Source organism: Pundamilia nyererei, unplaced genomic scaffold (assembly GCF_000239375.1).
Source record: "Pundamilia nyererei isolate P.nyererei 1_Seehausen unplaced genomic scaffold, PunNye1.0 scaffold00170, whole genome shotgun sequence".
In the NCBI taxonomy this organism is placed as follows: domain Eukaryota; kingdom Metazoa; phylum Chordata; class Actinopteri; order Cichliformes; family Cichlidae; genus Pundamilia; species Pundamilia nyererei.
The window spans coordinates 494,708-512,448 of record NW_005187571.1 but is presented as its reverse complement, the minus strand read 5'-3'; the positions used below and the strand labels follow the sequence as shown (position 1 = coordinate 512,448).

Here is a 17,741-nt window from a genome sequence, read left to right as displayed (position 1 = left end):
GCAATAAGAGAATTGGCTTCAATTCATAATTTTAAAAATCACTTAAAAGCCTATTTAGGCAGTTTTTAATGTATTTGTAAAAATTGTAGAGGGTAATATCACTTGTAATGGAAATTGTGTATTTTGTTTGAGTGTTTTGTTTTGGTTTTCTGCTTTTATATAATTTTTAATATTCACATGTTTACATTTCAGTATTGTAAAACTTTACTGTAGATCTAATTGTTGTAACATTTTATTTGGAGATATTTGATGGCTTGGGCCCCAGGAAGACTAGCAACCACTGTTGTGGAAGCTAATGGGGTTCCTTATAAATAAACAAATAAACAGCAGTGACAGAGGGCTACATTCAGATAGGAGCTGAAATAAAAGCTCCATATCACAGCAGTATTTACACTCCACCTCAAAGCTAAAAAAAATGGAGTCTCTTGCAACTGCCAGTTGCATGTTTCACCAGATTAAAGAGCTCCATCTAGTGGATGATATGATTTAAATTAGTGTACAGTTAATGCTGTGTAACCCCTTCAAAATTGTATTGTGCCAAACAGCACTAGAACCTGCTTTTGAGGTGAAGTGTTTGATTTCTTAATGTTTCCTGTGTGTCAGGCTTCTGTGAGTGTTCCTCAGTCCACACCAGTGGAGCAGCCAGTGGGATCTTCTTCCCTAGCACCACCGTCTGTAGATAGGTAAGATGCAAGTTATTTTTTAAAAGTCTGGTTTTCTCAGCACTGCGCAGCTTGTAAAACCTTCCTTTTGTGGATTTGTGTGTTTTAGCTGTCCATCAGATGCAGCTTCGGGTCTTAGTGATGGCAATGATGGTTCTACATCAGGAGGCCGCCATGAGGGACGCTCGCTGAAGCGGCAACAGCGGCGATCTGTACGCAGTCGCTCTCGCCACGAGAAGACGGCAAAGGCCAAGCTAAATGTTCTTAGTGTAAGAATTTTAACTAATGAGAATGTTTACATTCTTTTTTTTAAGCTCTTAGTCACTGAACAGTTTTAATATAAGTAAATGTTTCACAGATCTCTAATATGGGAGACAGAGTAGCAGAGTGCCAGCTGGAAACGCACAACAGGAAGATGGTGACCTTCAGATTTGATCTTGATGGAGATAATCCAGAAGAAATTGCCCAGATTATGGTAGTAGTGCTTCTTTAGTTGTCACTCAAAAGATATTCACATAGTTTATTCAGAGCTATTGATCTTTTCCGTTTTCTCTTCCAGGTTGAAAGTGAGTTCATCTTGGAGACTGAGCGAGAATCATTCATTGACCATATCCGTGAGGTCATAGAAATGGCTGATGAGAAAGGAGAGCGCATGAAGGACAGCTTTCCTCAGGTATTTATTCACTACACATCTCCTGTTAGGTGAATAACTATGACTGCCTGCGAACCCTCACTATGATTCTTTCTCTTTGCAGATGAGCGACCTCCAACAACAACCTGAGTTGTCTGTTCCCATGCTACCAGGTAAGCAAACGTGTCAGAAATATAGCTTTGTTTAATTCTTTTTTTCTTTTTTGTTTTTGTTTTTGACTTTACACTCATATTTGGACACCCCCCCACCCCCCCAGGTATTTCCCCCAGCACTACAGCCCAGGTGGTGCATTCAGCAGGACGTAGGTTCATCGTCAGCCCAGTGCCAGAGTCTCGACTCAGAGAGCAGTTCTTTGGAGGCGCTTCAACCAATACCTCAGTTGGAGAAGAGCCTGTTACAGGTGAAAGGAGCTTATTTATCTATTTGTAGCTTTCGATTTAAATGTCTTTTTTGTTTACAATTCATCCTCTTTAATTTTTTTACAGCTCCTTTGGTGTCATTGGGCCTGTCTCTCTCTGCTCCATCAGCAACTCTCCAGCAGGCCTTTAATGAAGTAAAGCAGACTCGTATTCAGAAAGGCAAAACATTTGATGCCTCTGCTGCTGAGCAAGAATCAGTCACTCCCCACTCCGAGGCTGTCCCAAGCTCTAACAATATCACGACTTCTGTCGAGTCTGTAGCTTCCACCACTACTCCCACATTTCCTTCTCTGAAGTCTGGTGCAGCATCCTCGCCACCTTCGTCAGCTTCACCTGGGAGGGTTTCCCCTACACCAGTGTCTGTGCCACCCCAAACTGCTGGGAGTGACTGCAGTCCACCACCTCAGTCCTCCCATGAAACGACCCCTTCACAGTATCCAATAGCTGTTAACGTCCCTCCTTCCTCTGTTTCTCCTCCATCTACACAGCCCTCTGTCCCTGCTGTAATTGGATCTCAGCTGGGCAATAGTTCTATCTCCTCTGGCTCATCCAGTACTACTGGAAGTGTTCCTGCACCAGAGCAGCAGCCATTTAATAGTGTTGTTGCATGTTCTCAGCCGGTGAATTCATCCAACCATGCACCACAGAATACAGCCACCCAGCCCTCACTCCCCACCAACCAAAGCCAAGCCCAGCAGCAGCCAGTGGAGTCAGAAGGGGCTGAGATTCAGACAAAGACCGCTGGCAGAGATGACATCCATGCCCTTGAGCAGAAGCTTCGGTCTCTTTTTAAAGACCAGAGCTCTGCCTCCCAAGCACTGGATTCCAGTCAGAATGCAGGGACCTCCTCTCCTCCCACTGGGACTTCTTCCCCTCCACCCGGACCTGCCTCTGTGCCCCCTTCTAATCTTCCCCTCACCTCTGGGGCACAAAGTGTTCTGGGCCCGACAACCACTCCAGGGCAGATTGTAACTGTGGCAGGACATGCCCAGACTCCTCCAACGAAGCCCAGAGCACAGGTTAATGAATAATGCACCATCCTAAAATAAATCACTCACTGTTTTATTCTGATGATGTTTCATAACAACTATGTTTTAATTTTCCATGCTGGCTCAGACTTTACCTGGGGGTTTTGACCAGATTTCTACAGCTTCGTCTGATGTGCCCCCATTTCCTGGACCAAATCAGGTTAGGGCTATATTGTCTCTGCAATGATTCCTGTGCCATTAGCTCTGTTGATTTATTTATTTATTTTATTTTTTTAAACTAGCATAGGATGCTGATGTACTACTTAACGTGTTCCTTATATCTTTTATGCAACCACAGCAACCCCTAGATAATTTGGATGCCCAGTTGAGAAGAGCTCTAAGTCCAGAGACGGTTCAGGAAGGCAATGGTGTCATTGTAGGACGTTTCCAAGTAAGTTTTAGTTCCAGCTTAAATTAATGTGCCTAATTCATTCTTAGAAGCTTAAATCCCATAAAACATCAAGCTCAGTTTATTAAAATGATCTCTTCCTTCATACTTAGGTCTCTATTGCTCCTGATGGTGCAACCAGCAGTGCTCAAGATCCATCCAGTGTCGTTTCATCCTCTTCCCAGACGCCGTCCTCAACGTCCTCTTCTTCTTCTTCCACCTCTTCCTCTCCCTCCAGTCCAGAAAATACCTTTCACCGATCATCTCCTCTGCCTAAAGGACTCACTGAAGTTAATGCTGTCGATGGGGGCTCTTCTGTTTCTGAGAGTCAGCCCACCACTATTGGGCGCTTCACAGTGTCCACGAGCACCAGTGCGACATCTGAGCCAACCGCTGCCACTGGCTCTAAAGTGGGACGATTTTCAGTCACAGGTGTGCAGCAGGTTCACAAAAAGTGTGAAATTAAGTAATAAATTATTTAACTACTGATGTTAATAATCCGTTATTTTAATCACACCAATTGATAGAGATTAACCTATTATAACAAAGTAATGACCTTTTATTTTTCATGTATTTATTTTTTTTTAACCCAGTGACCCCTGGTCCAGCAGCTAGCTCCAGTCCAACACATGACTGCAGCATGCAGAATGGACCATCATCCTCAACTTCTGATTCTCATGTCACACATCCACATTATAGTAGTGGGAATGATGATGACTCGGAGACTGATGATGAAGCCTTGCAAAAAGAAATCAGTCGTCTGAGGGAGAAGTATGTTACATATTTGTTGTCCTGTCTTATGTAAACTTTGCTTCACAGCTCAGGGGAAATTTGGCTTTAATTTTCTGTCTCTCCTCAGACACATGATGGAAATTCAGGCCTTGCAGGCTCGTCAGAAAGAGGAGATAGAGGGCCTGTTCACTCGCATGGGAAAAACTCCTCCTCCTTCTGTGCTCTCCCCTGCTGTGGCCATGCCTGGAGGACGACGAAGGCTAAAAAGCAAAAGTCACAAATCTGCTCGCAGTAGTGGACAGCCCAGCCCTGTACACTCAGGTAATATGATACACAATCTGTTTCTTGTTATGCGTCCTTTGTTTTTTCTTTTTTTGAGTATGTCAGTGTTCTCTTGTTTAAATATTGATTGTAATCTGTATTGTAATCTTCAGCTCAGAGCCAAGGTTCAGAGTCCCCTCCAAAGCAAAGTTCAGCCTCAGTAACAGAGACCTCAGAAATTGCAGCAGAGTCTGTAACACGGTCACAGCTCACATCCTCTCCATCCATGCCAAGCCTCAGCAATTGCTCCACAGGTATGTGCAACTCCAGCTTTTAACAGTCAGCTGCTTCATTTGAATTTTATGATGTAAACTGAATTTTCTAGTGCACATCTGATGCATCTTGTCTATATATTTAGGATCAAGTGGGATTAGCTCCACAAATGGTTCAGGACACTTGCAGGCTGAGTGTTCTACCCTGTCCCAGGCCACTGGAGCCCCTCCTGCTGGCTCTAACACCCAGAAGGGTAAGGGGACCTTCACTGACGACCTGCACCAACTGGTGGATAACTGGGCCAGGGATGCCATCAGCCAATCCCAGGGGAAGAGAGGCCCTAAAACTGGAGCACAGGGAGGGTTGGGACTTGATGTAAGCATTTGGTATTCTTTGAATGTTTAAAAAAAAGTCAAAGTATTTCATGACTGTGTTTTAATGTTTGCTTTTTTTAGTACTAATCGTGCATATTGAACAATAACAATTTTTCTTTAACAATGCAGATCATCCCTCCAGCCAACATTGGCCGTAAATTCTCAGCTCCAGGCTATCTCGGCCCACCACATTCCAACACCACGTCCACTCACCTCCCCAACCCAACCAATCCCTCTGCTTCTTTGGGTCCTCGCAAAGGCTCCCTGGGTCCAGTTGCCCAGGGGTACGGATATACTTCAGTCTCGTACAGTGCTCCTCAGTGGGCAGGACCCACACCAACATGCCAGATGGTTAACCCGGGACAGCCACTAACACAGTACCAGCCATCTACAGCAACTCCAGTGTCTCTGCACCAAGGTTACCAAGTGGGAACTACATCAGCCCCCCAGAAATCAGTCAACCCTGGAGGGTCCAACCTGAGGCCTACGTAACCCAGTCTGAGCCCTGATTGAGGCTGAGATGAAGGGCCACACAGGGCAGAGGGGACCAGACAGTTGTAGACTGAGATCACAGCCTCTCTTTGTGGCTTACTGGCTAACTGGCTTGGTATTGTGCATTTTATTTTTAACTTTTATCATTGTGTATTTTTTTTTTCTTTAATAGCTGACCTGTGTGGTTCAAGTCCTCTCAGGCAGAACAAAGTCTGTCTGGCAATTGGAGGGAAAGTGCAATACACACCCACAGCACAAAAAGTCTCACACTTATCCTGCCATTAGCTGTGGAAACGAGCTGTGACGTATTGGCCCAAAGGCACAACGAACAGCAGCCAAAGATGTTGCTGGAGAGCCGATCTTTGAAGGGGAGAAGTTGGTGAGGGATTGTGGTTCATATCCTTATTTGTCTGGACTTTAAGCTGAGCTGGGACTTAAGATTGTTCCAGTAGTCCACCACAGAAATCTGTGTGCACACAGACAGACTATACATCGAACTCGTTGGGATTGGTTTGGAGGGTAGGTTAAGTTGTCTGTTAAGGAGGAGGAGAGAATGTGAGTCTACAGAGAGTGGGATAGTTGGTTTGTCCCTGATGGATAATTACTGTGAATGATGTTTAGGAGAAGAAAGACTTGGAAAGTTTGGAGTGTGATGGAGGGTAGCAGTACGAATACATCCCAATAAAAATGCAATAATAGCATAATCGACAAACTGCCCCTTGTAACTGTGGCCTTAATCTAAAAGAAACACATTGGCTTTGTACATAGACATTTCTTGACTGGGTTATGATTCTATGTTAAACATATTTATGTCTCTGTGAAAGTCTGGTGTTGTGTGACTCGAGTTGTCTATCATACTGATTTATTCATGCGAGTAGATCTGCGAGATAATAACACGTGGTCCTGATGTTGACCACCATTCAGAGAATTGAAGAGGTGATGCTGCTGTAGATCACAATCTGAGTATTAGGTGTTAGCAGGGTGACCCCCCCCCCCCCCCCCTTTTTTTTTTTTTTTTTTTTTTTTTTTTTTTTTGGTAAGGGACACATTAAACCACTTCACTTAGTGCTTAGCTGTGAGATATGTGCAGTTCATAATCTGCTTATCATATCATACAAAGTAAGAGTTTTGTCAGGATAGTATTTGAGGAGGGTTTCATACTCTTGAGGGGAGCGAGACCACTTCTTAATCCATTTTTCTTTTCTTAGATGGTGCACAGTACATGTATAAACAGCTTGTTACTGAACTCATACGTCCCAAAATATTTTTACCCATAACATCTAGCTGTGGCCTCTGAAATCACAAGTGTCTGGGGTTCTCTCTTTCTGTGGTCTGTTTTTTGTATGCGTATATTTAATAAACAACAACGTTCTTTATGGACTTGTATTCAGCCATCAGATTTTGATGTTGTTTCACTGTAATTATTATTAAAGGTTGTTAAACAACATGTAAAGGAATATTAAAAAAAGTGCAATTGCAGGGTTTGTTATTGGTATACTCACCATGCAGGAATAATCCTGCAGTTTATTAAGCTTGTCTCTTTATGACTGCCCTGCCCCCCTCCTTTTTTTTTTTTTCCGCTTTTTCTTTCTTTTTTTCTTATTGTAAATATAATTGTGAGGTAAATGCTTTCAGTTTGCTCTCACTAGAGTATGTTCGTTGTGACCCATTCTAAATGCACATGCACTCTAACCTGTAAACATGAGGAACACTTTAGTGCCTTGCATCCTCACTAATGAGAAGTTCCAGATCCATCCAGTCCTGTAGCTGTGACTGTATTACAGAAAACCAGTTTACTAAACCAGTATACAGTTTAAACACCACCAGATGCAGCCAGCTCAGAGCATGCAAAACTGAGGTAGGTGCCGCATGCAGGACAAAGAGCACACTGAGTAAAGTGGACAGTTTCTTTCCTCTCTACAGTTACCTTTGTGTTGGTTGTTCGATCAGCTGTGTATTTGTATTTGGCACATGTGTACGTGGGTTTGGATGGTATTTGTTTTTCCAGATTTATCATTAAACCTTTTCATAGAAGAACTTGTTTGGGCAGTGAGCGAGCTGCGCAAAGGTTTAAAATTCTGTCGCGCTAACCCGACTTCTATCTCACCACCTCACGAGTGCCATGCTGTCATCGTGATTTTTGGTTTTTTTGCCTGCTTGTAGATTGAATGAATAGTTGAACTTCTCTAGAGAAAAAAACAAGTTACTGCAATGCAGAATATGCAATGTTCAAAGTTTTGTAGGGACTGAGGGGTATTGGACACATTTGCATGCTGATGAGGGTTGTTACGGATTTCAATGTTTTTGATATTGGATTATTTGTTTTGTTTTTTTATTATTTGCCTTTTTATGAGTGTTGATCTGCTCAATTGCTATTCATTAATATCACAGGCACAACTTCAGTATGAGACTATCAGTGTATGAGTTCTGCATGCCGACTTTACTGGTGTTTAATCTTACAAATGGCAGCCAGTGCACCACTGTACAGCACAAGCTCCCCACAAGAAGTTAACATCCATATGCTACTCTGCTATATCAGTAATTATCACAGATCTCTACAGTACTGTTTGAGCCTACTGACACGCAGTTATACTCTTATTTCTGATCCCCCCTTACTGACTTCCTGTGATCCAGTGTCTGTTTTGTGTATGTTTTTCACATTGTACAAAACTTAAAAAAAAAATAAAAGAAATCAGGTAAAAGGCACGTTTATGTGTGTTTGTCAAAAATTAGATCATGGTTAGTTTTTGTTATGTTTGATGATTTTGTTTTGTTTTTGAACAAAGTCTTAATTTTTCAACATGAACAAAAGGCTACATTCTAAAGATAATTAAGAAGTTATGTATCAAAAGTATCATTTATTTGTTTTATCTGAAATTAAATTTCACTTTTTCAAATAAATCTGGCAGGATTCCCAGTTTGGTTATGTTTTTATTTTTTAACAAAATCAGAAAACATGTATCCAGATGTATATAAAGCAGCAATTCTTTACAATTTCAAATGTACAAAGTGAAGTAAAAGCAAAATAGTGGCTGGATGTCAGGTGTCCAGCCTGCGTTTTTTCATGAACTGTCCTTGTCTGTACGGACTCGAGGCTTCACCTGAAAATTGGAGAAGTAGTAGTGAGTTTCAGACAGTGAATGAGCTTCAGTGCTAAATTCTGACTGATCTGACTCACCTGGTCTGCCCTGATACTGGTTCTGCTGCTGAGGTCTGTACTGAGCCTGCTCCCGTCCTCTGCTGTTCGGCGGGGCCTCTGGTCGCCTATCCGCGGTCCTCTGAGGGGTTTTACTGCGCGTCTGCATCTGATGATTCCCAGGCGTACTGGGCCGGGTTCCTCTGGGTGAAGGGGCAGCCGCAGGGACATCCAGATCCTCAATCCCATAAAGAGTGAAATCCCAGAGCTCAGGGTCATCTGCACAGCAAGACCAACTGGAAATGAGATGCAGGCCTCCTCATCACACAGTCCAAGTATGTGGAGCCTTTACAGCACCTGCTAAATACACGTCTCTGCTGCTGGTGGACTTCCTGAGTTCAGCTTCAGCACCTGCGAAGATAGGAACCCCTTTTTCAGAGTAGAAATCTACCCCAAACCTCAGTGTTGCTGTATTACTTTTAATCTCTCCCCTGTAATAAAGTGTAAAAACCGATTAGCGCATTTTACTAGTCTATAATCACTCTATACCAAGGTTATTAGAGTTAAATAACTACAACTAAAAACTGAAACCAACTAAAACTACAAACTAGACTTAAAAAGGAAATTAAAATTCATAATCGTAAATCCTGCCTCTGACATATACCCTCCATACAATAATCACAACATAACAATAAAAACTAAACCGATAAAAGAAAATCAAAATATTCTCTCTACTTTCACTGGATCCTTGTCCTATAGTGACCTCTTCCTCCTCAGATTTGGCTCGGTCTTGCTTCTGCTGCAGCTTCTTGGCCTCCATCTCTCTCCTGAACTTCTGCTGAAGCTGCTGCTGTCGGAGTTTTCTCAGCTGTTTGGGGTCTGTGTGTGTTTCTGACCTGACAACAACATCCACAGAGTTGACACCAGAGCTTAGAAGAGGACGGCAATTAGGAGATGTCGAGAAGATGAGGAAAACCAGAGCTTTTCCTACCCGGAGCTGATGTTCTCACTCTTCATGCCAGGTGTAGCGTCGGCAGCATTGGGAGTGTGAACTTCTGAATGACTCTGGTTCTGGTTGATGACTCTGGGCTCCAGCGGCGTCCTGACAGGAACCGGTGCTGATATAAGACTCTCCTCTCGGAGCAGACTGCCAAGCCGGGCCTTCTCCACCGACGGCTCACCTTCAGTACGCTTAGTCCGGGCTGGATCTAGAGGAGGTGGCGGCTTTGTGTAGAGAAGTGACAAGAATCAGCTTCCAAAAACCGACTAGACTGAAAACTAAAAATGATACTTTAAATGTTGATCCTGACCTGCTTGGGGATCTTGTTAATGGCTAGGAGGTATTCTTTATTCAGGATGCAGTTACCAAGAGCATTACCAAAACATCTAAACATAGGAAAAAGAAAAACAAACTTTTTAATGATTAAAATAAAATAATATTTCCAGCATGTTTTTAAATATAAGTAAATTCCCATACTTCAGAGCTCTCTTCATGCCATCAGTGACCGCTTCCTTCCTCGCCTTTTCCAGTGACAGAGCTTTCGACTTTAGTCCTTCGCTGACTCCGTAGCCAACATCCTCATGAAACGATCCATCCTGGAGGAAAAGCAACATGAACTCATATGGATGGAAGAGAGGGAGGCAGAAAAATAAAAGAGGCTCATTTACCCAACCTTGAGCTGCACTTTAACAAACGCGCTGACGCCGACGTAAAACTTCCCATTGATGAGGTCTACGAAATCTGCCAACAAAAATCATCAAACTGTTAGTCTGAGCGTGAGAAGGTAAACCTTGATCCTAAGCTGTGAAACGAGTCATACCAACGTTCTGCTGGGAAATGGAGTGAGACCATCCGTTGTATCCAAACATCTCATTGGCCAAGCTGATGACACGATGGCCTTCAATGTAGCATACCTGTTGAAATCAGAGTAGCTATTTGAAGTTGAAAAATGAAATTATGACATGTTATAGTGAAGAAACATCCCTAGTCTGAGGTGCAGGCAGCTTTTCTAGCTGCAGAGGAAAACAAAGACCTGCCTTCTGTCCTCCTCCGGCCATTCTGGTGCTGATGTACTCCGGTCCCAGCTTCTGTCGCAGAGCATCTTGCACCGCCTGGTACTCCTCAGCTGTGTAGGTAAACTGTCCACACACCCCAGTGTCAGCAAGGCACACAGCGGAAACACCATTAATAATGAAAACAAGCTTACATTGTTGTCACATTTGTATGGCCTGAGTGAAACTGGCTGGCAGTTATTATCCTCTGGAGGTGCAGGAAGCTAGGTTTACACTAATAACATAAAGAGTGATTCATCACTGATGCTTTGTGTTCTACTTCATTTCAGACATTAAAAAGCCACCGAGAGTACAAGCTGTTCTCGGCAGCCTTTGGGCCTTCCAGGAAGGTCAGCAAATCCTTTCAACTTAATATGGAAGTGCAGGTTACAGGCGAAATCCAAGGTTGTTAATATTAAAATAAAACTGAACTAAAGGTGGAAGTTAAAAAATTATTTTAGTTACATTAACCTAAGACCCGAACTATTTCATGGCATGCAATTTTAATTTCTCTTCGCTATTTGGGCTGATTGGGACCTGATGAATGTAAAGACAAAGAATTACCAGATTTTTTTTTTTACCTGATTTTTGTTTCTAACAAAAATGATATCCACTAATGAGGATATTCGTATAACATTTCGATCGAACAGCAACAGTATAATGTCCTCGTAAAGGGATATCAGGCCCCTGTAGAGCAAAATTGAGTATTTTGGTCTAAATAACCCAAAATGTGATGTCCACATATGTGGACGCCAGGTCCTAGGAGGTTAAAGAAAATATAATAAAATAGAAAGACTTCTGCAAAAACAGACATGCCAGCAAGATCAACAAACTAATCCATAAGACTGGATCAATTATTGCCCAGAATCTGAAGGCATGTGAATCAGTGAGAGACCGGAGGTCTCTGAGCAAACCTCTCCATCATCGGCAACCCATCGAACACGCTCCACTCTATTGCACAGACACAGGAGAGCTTCTCCTCCCTCAGACTTATTAGGATTCCTCACACACTTCTGTATTATGGCTTCCTGCTCCTCTTTCCTTTGTTTTCCTCTTTAAATGTATTCTTTAATTTCAATCACTGTTGTAAATATTTTTAAAATTGCACTTCCTCAATTTATAAGGCAGGCGAGTCAAAAATTTGGCAAAGACTCCATTTCAGGGCATAAATTTTGGAATTATTACGATATTTTCATGCGTTTGAAAAAAATGTTCCCACTGATTAAAATCTCCCCTACCGCCATTCATATCACATCAGAGTAACTAAGCAATAGAAAAGCATTTAAATGACAGAAAACTATTTTTTCACCATCTACTAAAGAAACCAGGCATTTTCTGTGAATTAAAACTTTGTTTTATCGTCTTGATGCATGCTCAATCATCCAGGTAAGTAAATCCCCAAAAGTCGATTCTGTTCATCTGGACATAGACTGAAGAAGTCACTTGGATGAATGACGAAACGTTTCTCCCACTGAAAGCGCTACATCCAGATGAACTGAATCAACTTTTGGGGGTTTCTGTTTTATCACTACAGGAGAGTCTAGGCAGTGAGCTACTGGACCATTTTATCTAATTTTGCACATTTATTTCTTACAATTTGAGAGTCGGGCTGACAGCATCTTCTTTATGATGTAGAAAAACTGAGACACACTGTTGAAATTGCATTTCTTCTTCTTATATTAAGATCGCCCAGTGATTAAATGTGTAGTTGAAGTCCTTTACAATAATAGAGAGGAGTGTTTCACTGCTCCAGCCCTCTTTATATCAAAGTGCGCCCATAGAGAGGAGTGGCAGTGATTTTTAACAGAAGAATAGCAGCAAGAATGAAGAGTAAGGTTTAGAAGATGGTCGTGAGAACTGCTACGATGTTTAGTTTGGAGAAGGTGAACTGACAAAAAAGACAGGAGGTGTGACTGGAGCTGACAGAGGTGAAGGTGCTCAAATTTTCATTGGGGTTGAGCAAGAATAGACAGGATTAGAAATGAGTACATCAGAGCGACATCTCAGGTTAGAAACGGTTTGACGTGTGCAGAGGACGGATGGTGGATATATTGGACCAAGGATGCTGAAGATGGAGTTTCCAGACAAAAGAGGAAAGACCATAGCGGGGGGTTTAGGGTGTATAGGACCGGAAGAAAAATAAAAACTAAACTTTCAAAAGAAATTACAAACTTTGTAGAAAATACAAAACTATGATACTCTACTACATAAATAAACTCGGTCCCCTCTAGTGTCCAGTCACAGACATTCAGACTGACACACATTGTGCTTCAACCCGTTTCAATCAAAACTTTATCAGCAGTGGGACTGGAAGCAAAAACTGGTGTGCTTTATCATTCTAATTTAACTCAACACACCTGTGTCCAATTTAGAATAATTAGCTTTTGAGAAGTCTCATGGAGCCCACATACCTGTCCGAAGCACCTGGACGCAGAGCTGCTCTTCTCCTCACTGGACATGACTGCCGAGATGTTCTTCAGTCACTGGAAAAACAGGCTAAGCTGGCTTCACTTATCGATAAAACAACACGAGATGAGCCTGACACCCGATAGAAGTCAGTGCATACAAACTAGCCGGTTACAGTCCCTCTAAACTGCCTTCTGTGTTGAATGAGCAACAGAAAACACGAATATTATTTCAAAGAGGCAGCCATCTTTCTGAACTTCCCGCTCGGACTACCGGAGGAGGAGCTTATGGTGCCTTCACGCCTATTGGAAAATAAACAAGTAACTGAAATCTAGGGGTTACTGGGTTTACATGCAAAATTTAATTATTAACTTATATCTTTTAAAGGCAGAATCAACTATTTAATTTTTATTTTATTTATGATAGTTTAAAAAAAATATACATCCACTGAAACATAAATGATGCGCCATGAAAGTCATATTTCCTCTCAGAGGGCTAGATATAGAAAATGACGAGGTGGGCTTAAATGCATATTTCATTGTAAATATCTAATAATATTTATGTTTGAGTATGCCCCATCTAATGACTGGAACTGGTGTGCAGAAGAGACGAAGGCAGGTGATACTACCCGTAGGGTGTGGCTAGAGGCACATTCTTTGACCTCACATCCTCAGGTCAAGGTCTCTACAGACACTGGTTTTGAGTTCCTTAATTAATCTTTGAAATCATTATATTCCTTATTCCATGATAAAACAGTGTTTGCAACACGAGGTTATTAGAGGGGAGACTTTTCACTGCTTTTGATATGATCTTTTACGCTGGCCCTTGTCTGGTTTGTGTGCCTTGTGGACTGTTTATCTGTAATGATTCCAAGCTTTAAAATAAATAATCAAATGACTACAATAGCACTGTAGGGAAAACAGCTTTATAATAAAATAAAAAACATAATGCAAGCTTCAGAACTCAATCGGCTATCATGGACACACAAAGCCTGCATATAACAGCATGCAAACCGCATGCAAGCGGTTAAACAGGTTTGGATTCTGCACACAGGGAACATTTTCCGTTCGCCAAACCTCTATTTCAACAAGCTCTGATCCACAGACACTAAAGTGACCTCAGAGGAGATTTGCAAAAGAATGTAAGTAGCTATGAGAGATTTGATTAATGCAGTTAAAATTTTAACAGAAGCTAAAGGTTTTGCATTTGTTGTTTAGTCTTCCTTGTGCAGTTAATTAAATATCTGCAAGAGCTCTAGATCTCTACCTGTTTTCCCTGTTTTAGCTGGAATAGCAGGCTGATCAGGCTGGTGTGTGTTTGCACTAAATCTCGTGGGATTGTATGGGACAATACAATCTCCCTTTTATTAACAATCTGAGCTAAACGCACCGTGTTATAAGTTATAACGCACCTCTTTGATCCAACAAGAGCCATTTTCTGTCACATGTATAGGAGTGCCAGGATTTTTGCACTGCAGACAGAAAACAAAATTTATTCCTTACAGTTTCCCACAAGACTGCCCCCACACCCCCACCCTTAATTTTTTTTAACATCTCATCCACGGAAAAGGGGATTATCCGGAGAACACACGCATCTGCACTCACAGATGGTAAGGCTCCCCCTGTGTGAAACTGCGTGGATTTGGGTCAGAGCTGGAAACTGTGTTTACTATCTTCTGTTTATGGCCATATTGCAAAGCAAGGCCTTTCTCACCACTGACTGCACACCTGTGCACTGCAGTGTTAGCACACTGTTTGCGTATTAGTGTTCCCCCGGTTTGTGTGTTAATCCTTACAGTCTTCGTCTTAATAATAATAAAATCATCCCTCCGGAATTAAACTCTGCCATTATTCTTGTTTCCCATTGGAGTTATCCCCTCCCGCTTACATACAGCTATAACCACGGACGCACGTGCACGTGCTGCTCGTGGCCGCGTCCACGCGTCCAGGTTTCGCGTTTGCATCTCGTCAAAACAAAGCGGGGGCGAGCCGGAGCGAGCAAGCGGCGGTTCTTGCTTCTGGCTTCTTACTGAATGAGTCCCCGCAGGTCGGACCTTTCCACCGCACCCCGATGCCCGTGAGGGTGCGCAGACCGGCGGGTAACAGAACAGGAGGCAGCCGCTGATGAACCCGGACAGTAAACACTTCCCCTCAGCACTACATGACCGTTTCATCCCAGCAGGAGCTACACGACAGGATCAGGAACGGTGAGTGCGGGCTACAGTGGGCGGGCAGAGGCGCATGACATACGGCAACTTTGTGGCCATTATGATACAGTTTTTATCCAAAGGTGGACCAAATGCAGCATCTGCATGTGTTCGTTACACGGTGGCTTTGTTTACTGGGGCACTTTGCTTCATTGTGTTCTGCGCACAGGTTTTTAAAAACATAAAACATCCACGTACGCACGACTGGCGGTGCATTCCTCCCAGTAGGATAAACGTGGACTGTTGATTGCGTGTCTGGCCGATTCAATGGCCGTATGATGTGGAATGGCTCAGCTCGGAAGCACGGGGAGAGATCCATACAGCAGAAAATAAATTTATGTTCATACCGATAATTTTTCTGAATTTTTTAAAGAGGCATCGATCTTATTGGAATCGCCCCTAAAAGACAAGCCAAGGAGGAGGAGGGGTGAACAAAAGCAGAAATGCCCAGACTGGCGTGGAATGGCATTCCGGGTAGACAGTGAGCAGCCAGCGCTGCTGACTCAGATGTGATCTTACTCTAATTAAACTGCACGGCCGGTTCTTCTGAAAACACACGAGGCACCCCCCTCTCTTTGTGCTTTACATGTTGAGGCTAGTGTTGGCTCTTTTGTCTGTAGAGTGACAACCCAGACTGCTGTTCTCCCCTCTGACCAGGGGATGGTGCTTTACTTTGTACAGTACGTTTCTATAGGGAGACACCCAAACTGAGAGCAACTGTAACGCTTTTACAGGAATAACTGGCGCAGACTGATGCGTGTACACACATGCACTTCTCTTTTCTCTTTCCTCTGATGTAATGCGTGTGCAAACCCTGGAGGTCAGCCCAGCTTTGATTGCAAAACACTCCTCTGTGGTTTTGAACTGACAGTCAGGTAGAGAATAAAGAAAGAGAAAGCGCTCATTGTGAGGAAGTCTCAGATGTGGGGTTTGATTTTTATCCTGTGCCCCTTTGACCGTGAATTTCGCTTTACTGTGTTGTGTCTCTTATACCGCTTTAATGTTCCCTGCTTGACTTGCTCTCTCAAAGTAAAGGGCGGAGATGGCTCATGACTGCACTTGAGACATTTCTCATCGATGCCTCACACAGCTCCTTGATCCAATTTTAATCCCTCCTGCTAGCTTTTGTTGACATTTCCACTTTTACGCAAACTTCAGATGCTTGATGGACTGCGGCGGAGGCACGCCTCCCGGCCCTCCCCTCGACCCCTGTCGCTCAACTTCAGCACCTTCTCGCCCCCTCCTCCGAGCCCGGATTTGGACAGCAGCAATGAGCATCCAATCAGGAGGTGAGTCTCAGTTCCTGGGCTTAGCATTTCACAGCGTGCAGCCTCCTGGAAAATGCATGAAATATTTATAAGCATTTACAAAAAGAAAAAAGAAATCACACCATGTCTGTCCCAGAAGATTTCATTAACCAGCTGAAACACATGCTGGTCTAATGGTAATGATGTCCTGGTGGGATGTTTAATTGACTCATTTCCTCATGTATGGGCACCTCATTCGTTTGTGCACTCTGCTTTCCATGTTTTCTGTCTTCATGTGTGTGGGTGTGAAAGGGGGGGCTCTGTTGTTTACTGCTGTGTTGTCAGCAGAGAGTTTCAGGACTGCGTGGGTTTGAACTCATCATTTCTTCTTTTTCACCAGGTCCTCCTAAAAATATGCAAACAGTGTTTTCTGTCTCTCTCTCTTTTTAAAAACTTTTAGGATATTTTAGATTGATGAATGTGTTAAAACATGCACTTAAATTTTAGGTATACGCGAATTACATTACATTTTGGGAATTGTGCCTCTTAAGGGGGGGGGGGTCACCCAGAGCTGGTACTTCTGACAGCATTACAAGATGGAAACATCAGTGTTTCCCTTCACTGAGCTGTAATCTTAATGTGCAGCACACGTGCTTCCTTTGCTGGCAGGTGTAGTTCCTACATGAAACTGCTCACACTGAGGTTTGTGGATTTTTTTTGAGGGTGGTAACAGATGATTTCTAAATTAGAGACGCCAAAACCTTCAGTTGTGCAGAGAAGTTTACAAACACTCATCATGGACACGAATGTCACAGTAATTTTAGAATTTTAATTTCTTTGAACTTTTTCTAGGTTGGAATGATACACCATACATCTTTAAGGACTATTTTCTCTAAGGCATAAAGTATACATACACACTCAAATACATGTATACTCCCTCACTAATATTTGATTAAATGTCTCTTAACAAGTTGCACCTTGACCAGATGCTTTTGGTATCTGTCAACAAGCTTCTGGCATAACAATGCCTGGATGTTAGATCACTCTTCTTAGCAGAATTCGTATAGTTCATTTAAACTGGTTCATATAAACTACCACTGCCAGTACCACTGGCAGCAAACCAACCCCGCAGCATGATGCTATCACCACCATGCTTGACAGCTATTTCTGTGTTCTTAGGTTTGAAAACTTAAGCTTTACTCCTCCAAATATGTAATCATAACAACTAACAGGAAGTTAACAGGCCTTGGCTTTTTTTTAAAGTTAAAAAACACTGTAGAACCTTTAGCACCACTTATTAAAAATTTAAGGGAATATATGTAGATTTCTGACCCTGATTAGAAAAAAATCCAAAATAAGTTTAAACTTGTAAATGCATTCCTTGTTTTTTGATAAGATGCAATCACCCCCCCC

The 17,741-nt window shown here is 42.6% G+C and overlaps 3 protein-coding genes across 5 annotated transcripts in view; 2 read left to right on the top strand and 1 right to left on the bottom strand.

The window, feature by feature from the left end:
* LOC102214452 (serine/threonine-protein kinase WNK1) overlaps positions 1-6,760 on the top strand; it is a 29,728-nt gene extending 22,968 nt beyond the window's left edge. For all 3 annotated transcript variants that reach the window (XM_005745953.1, XM_005745954.1, XM_005745952.1), the window contains 15 exons: positions 604-683; positions 772-931; positions 1,021-1,137; positions 1,222-1,335; positions 1,418-1,466; positions 1,571-1,714; positions 1,800-2,752; positions 2,850-2,921; positions 3,060-3,152; positions 3,263-3,581; positions 3,743-3,920; positions 4,009-4,202; positions 4,316-4,456; positions 4,561-4,790; positions 4,919-6,760. In XM_005745953.1, the coding sequence (XP_005746010.1) occupies positions 604-683; positions 772-931; positions 1,021-1,137; positions 1,222-1,335; positions 1,418-1,466; positions 1,571-1,714; positions 1,800-2,752; positions 2,850-2,921; positions 3,060-3,152; positions 3,263-3,581; positions 3,743-3,920; positions 4,009-4,202; positions 4,316-4,456; positions 4,561-4,790; positions 4,919-5,281 (3,207 nt within the window). In that variant the 3' untranslated portion in view covers positions 5,282-6,760. The remainder of the gene's footprint in view (positions 1-603; positions 684-771; positions 932-1,020; positions 1,138-1,221; positions 1,336-1,417; positions 1,467-1,570; positions 1,715-1,799; positions 2,753-2,849; positions 2,922-3,059; positions 3,153-3,262; positions 3,582-3,742; positions 3,921-4,008; positions 4,203-4,315; positions 4,457-4,560; positions 4,791-4,918) is intronic.
* A 1,432-nt stretch (positions 6,761-8,192) lies between these two features.
* On the bottom strand, positions 8,193-13,187 carry rad52 (RAD52 homolog, DNA repair protein). Its single transcript, XM_005745951.1, has 11 exons — positions 12,881-13,187; positions 10,455-10,556; positions 10,238-10,331; positions 10,091-10,158; positions 9,895-10,013; positions 9,728-9,803; positions 9,409-9,641; positions 9,153-9,313; positions 8,775-8,828; positions 8,460-8,696; positions 8,193-8,382 (listed from the first exon to the last, which is right to left on the bottom strand). The coding sequence occupies exons 1-11, from the start codon at positions 12,926-12,928 to the stop codon at positions 8,321-8,323; spliced, it is 1,254 nt and encodes a 417-aa protein (XP_005746008.1). The 5' UTR covers positions 12,929-13,187; the 3' UTR covers positions 8,193-8,320.
* Positions 13,188-14,815: 1,628 nt separating this feature from the next.
* The window catches only part of prr5a (proline rich 5a (renal)), a 7,673-nt gene continuing 4,747 nt past the window's right edge, over positions 14,816-17,741 (top strand). Inside the window, exons 1-2 of the mRNA XM_005745950.2 lie at positions 14,816-15,081; positions 16,240-16,370. Coding sequence (XP_005746007.1) covers positions 16,240-16,370 — 131 coding nt within the window. The 5' untranslated portion in view covers positions 14,816-15,081. The remainder of the gene's footprint in view (positions 15,082-16,239; positions 16,371-17,741) is intronic.

Excerpts from the sequence above, each read along its gene's own strand:
- rad52 (XM_005745951.1), bottom strand. The coding sequence starts at position 12,928 with ATGTCCAGTGAGGAGAAGAGCAGCTCTGCGTCCAGGTGCTTCGGACAG. Across the intron at positions 9,314-9,408 it reads AGTGAGAACATCAGCTCCGG|GTCAGAAACACACACAGACC; the intron begins GTAGGAAAAGCT and ends TGTTGTTGTCAG. Across the intron at positions 8,829-9,152 it reads AGGACAAGGATCCAGTGAAA|GTGCTGAAGCTGAACTCAGG; the intron begins GTAGAGAGAATA and ends CTATCTTCGCAG.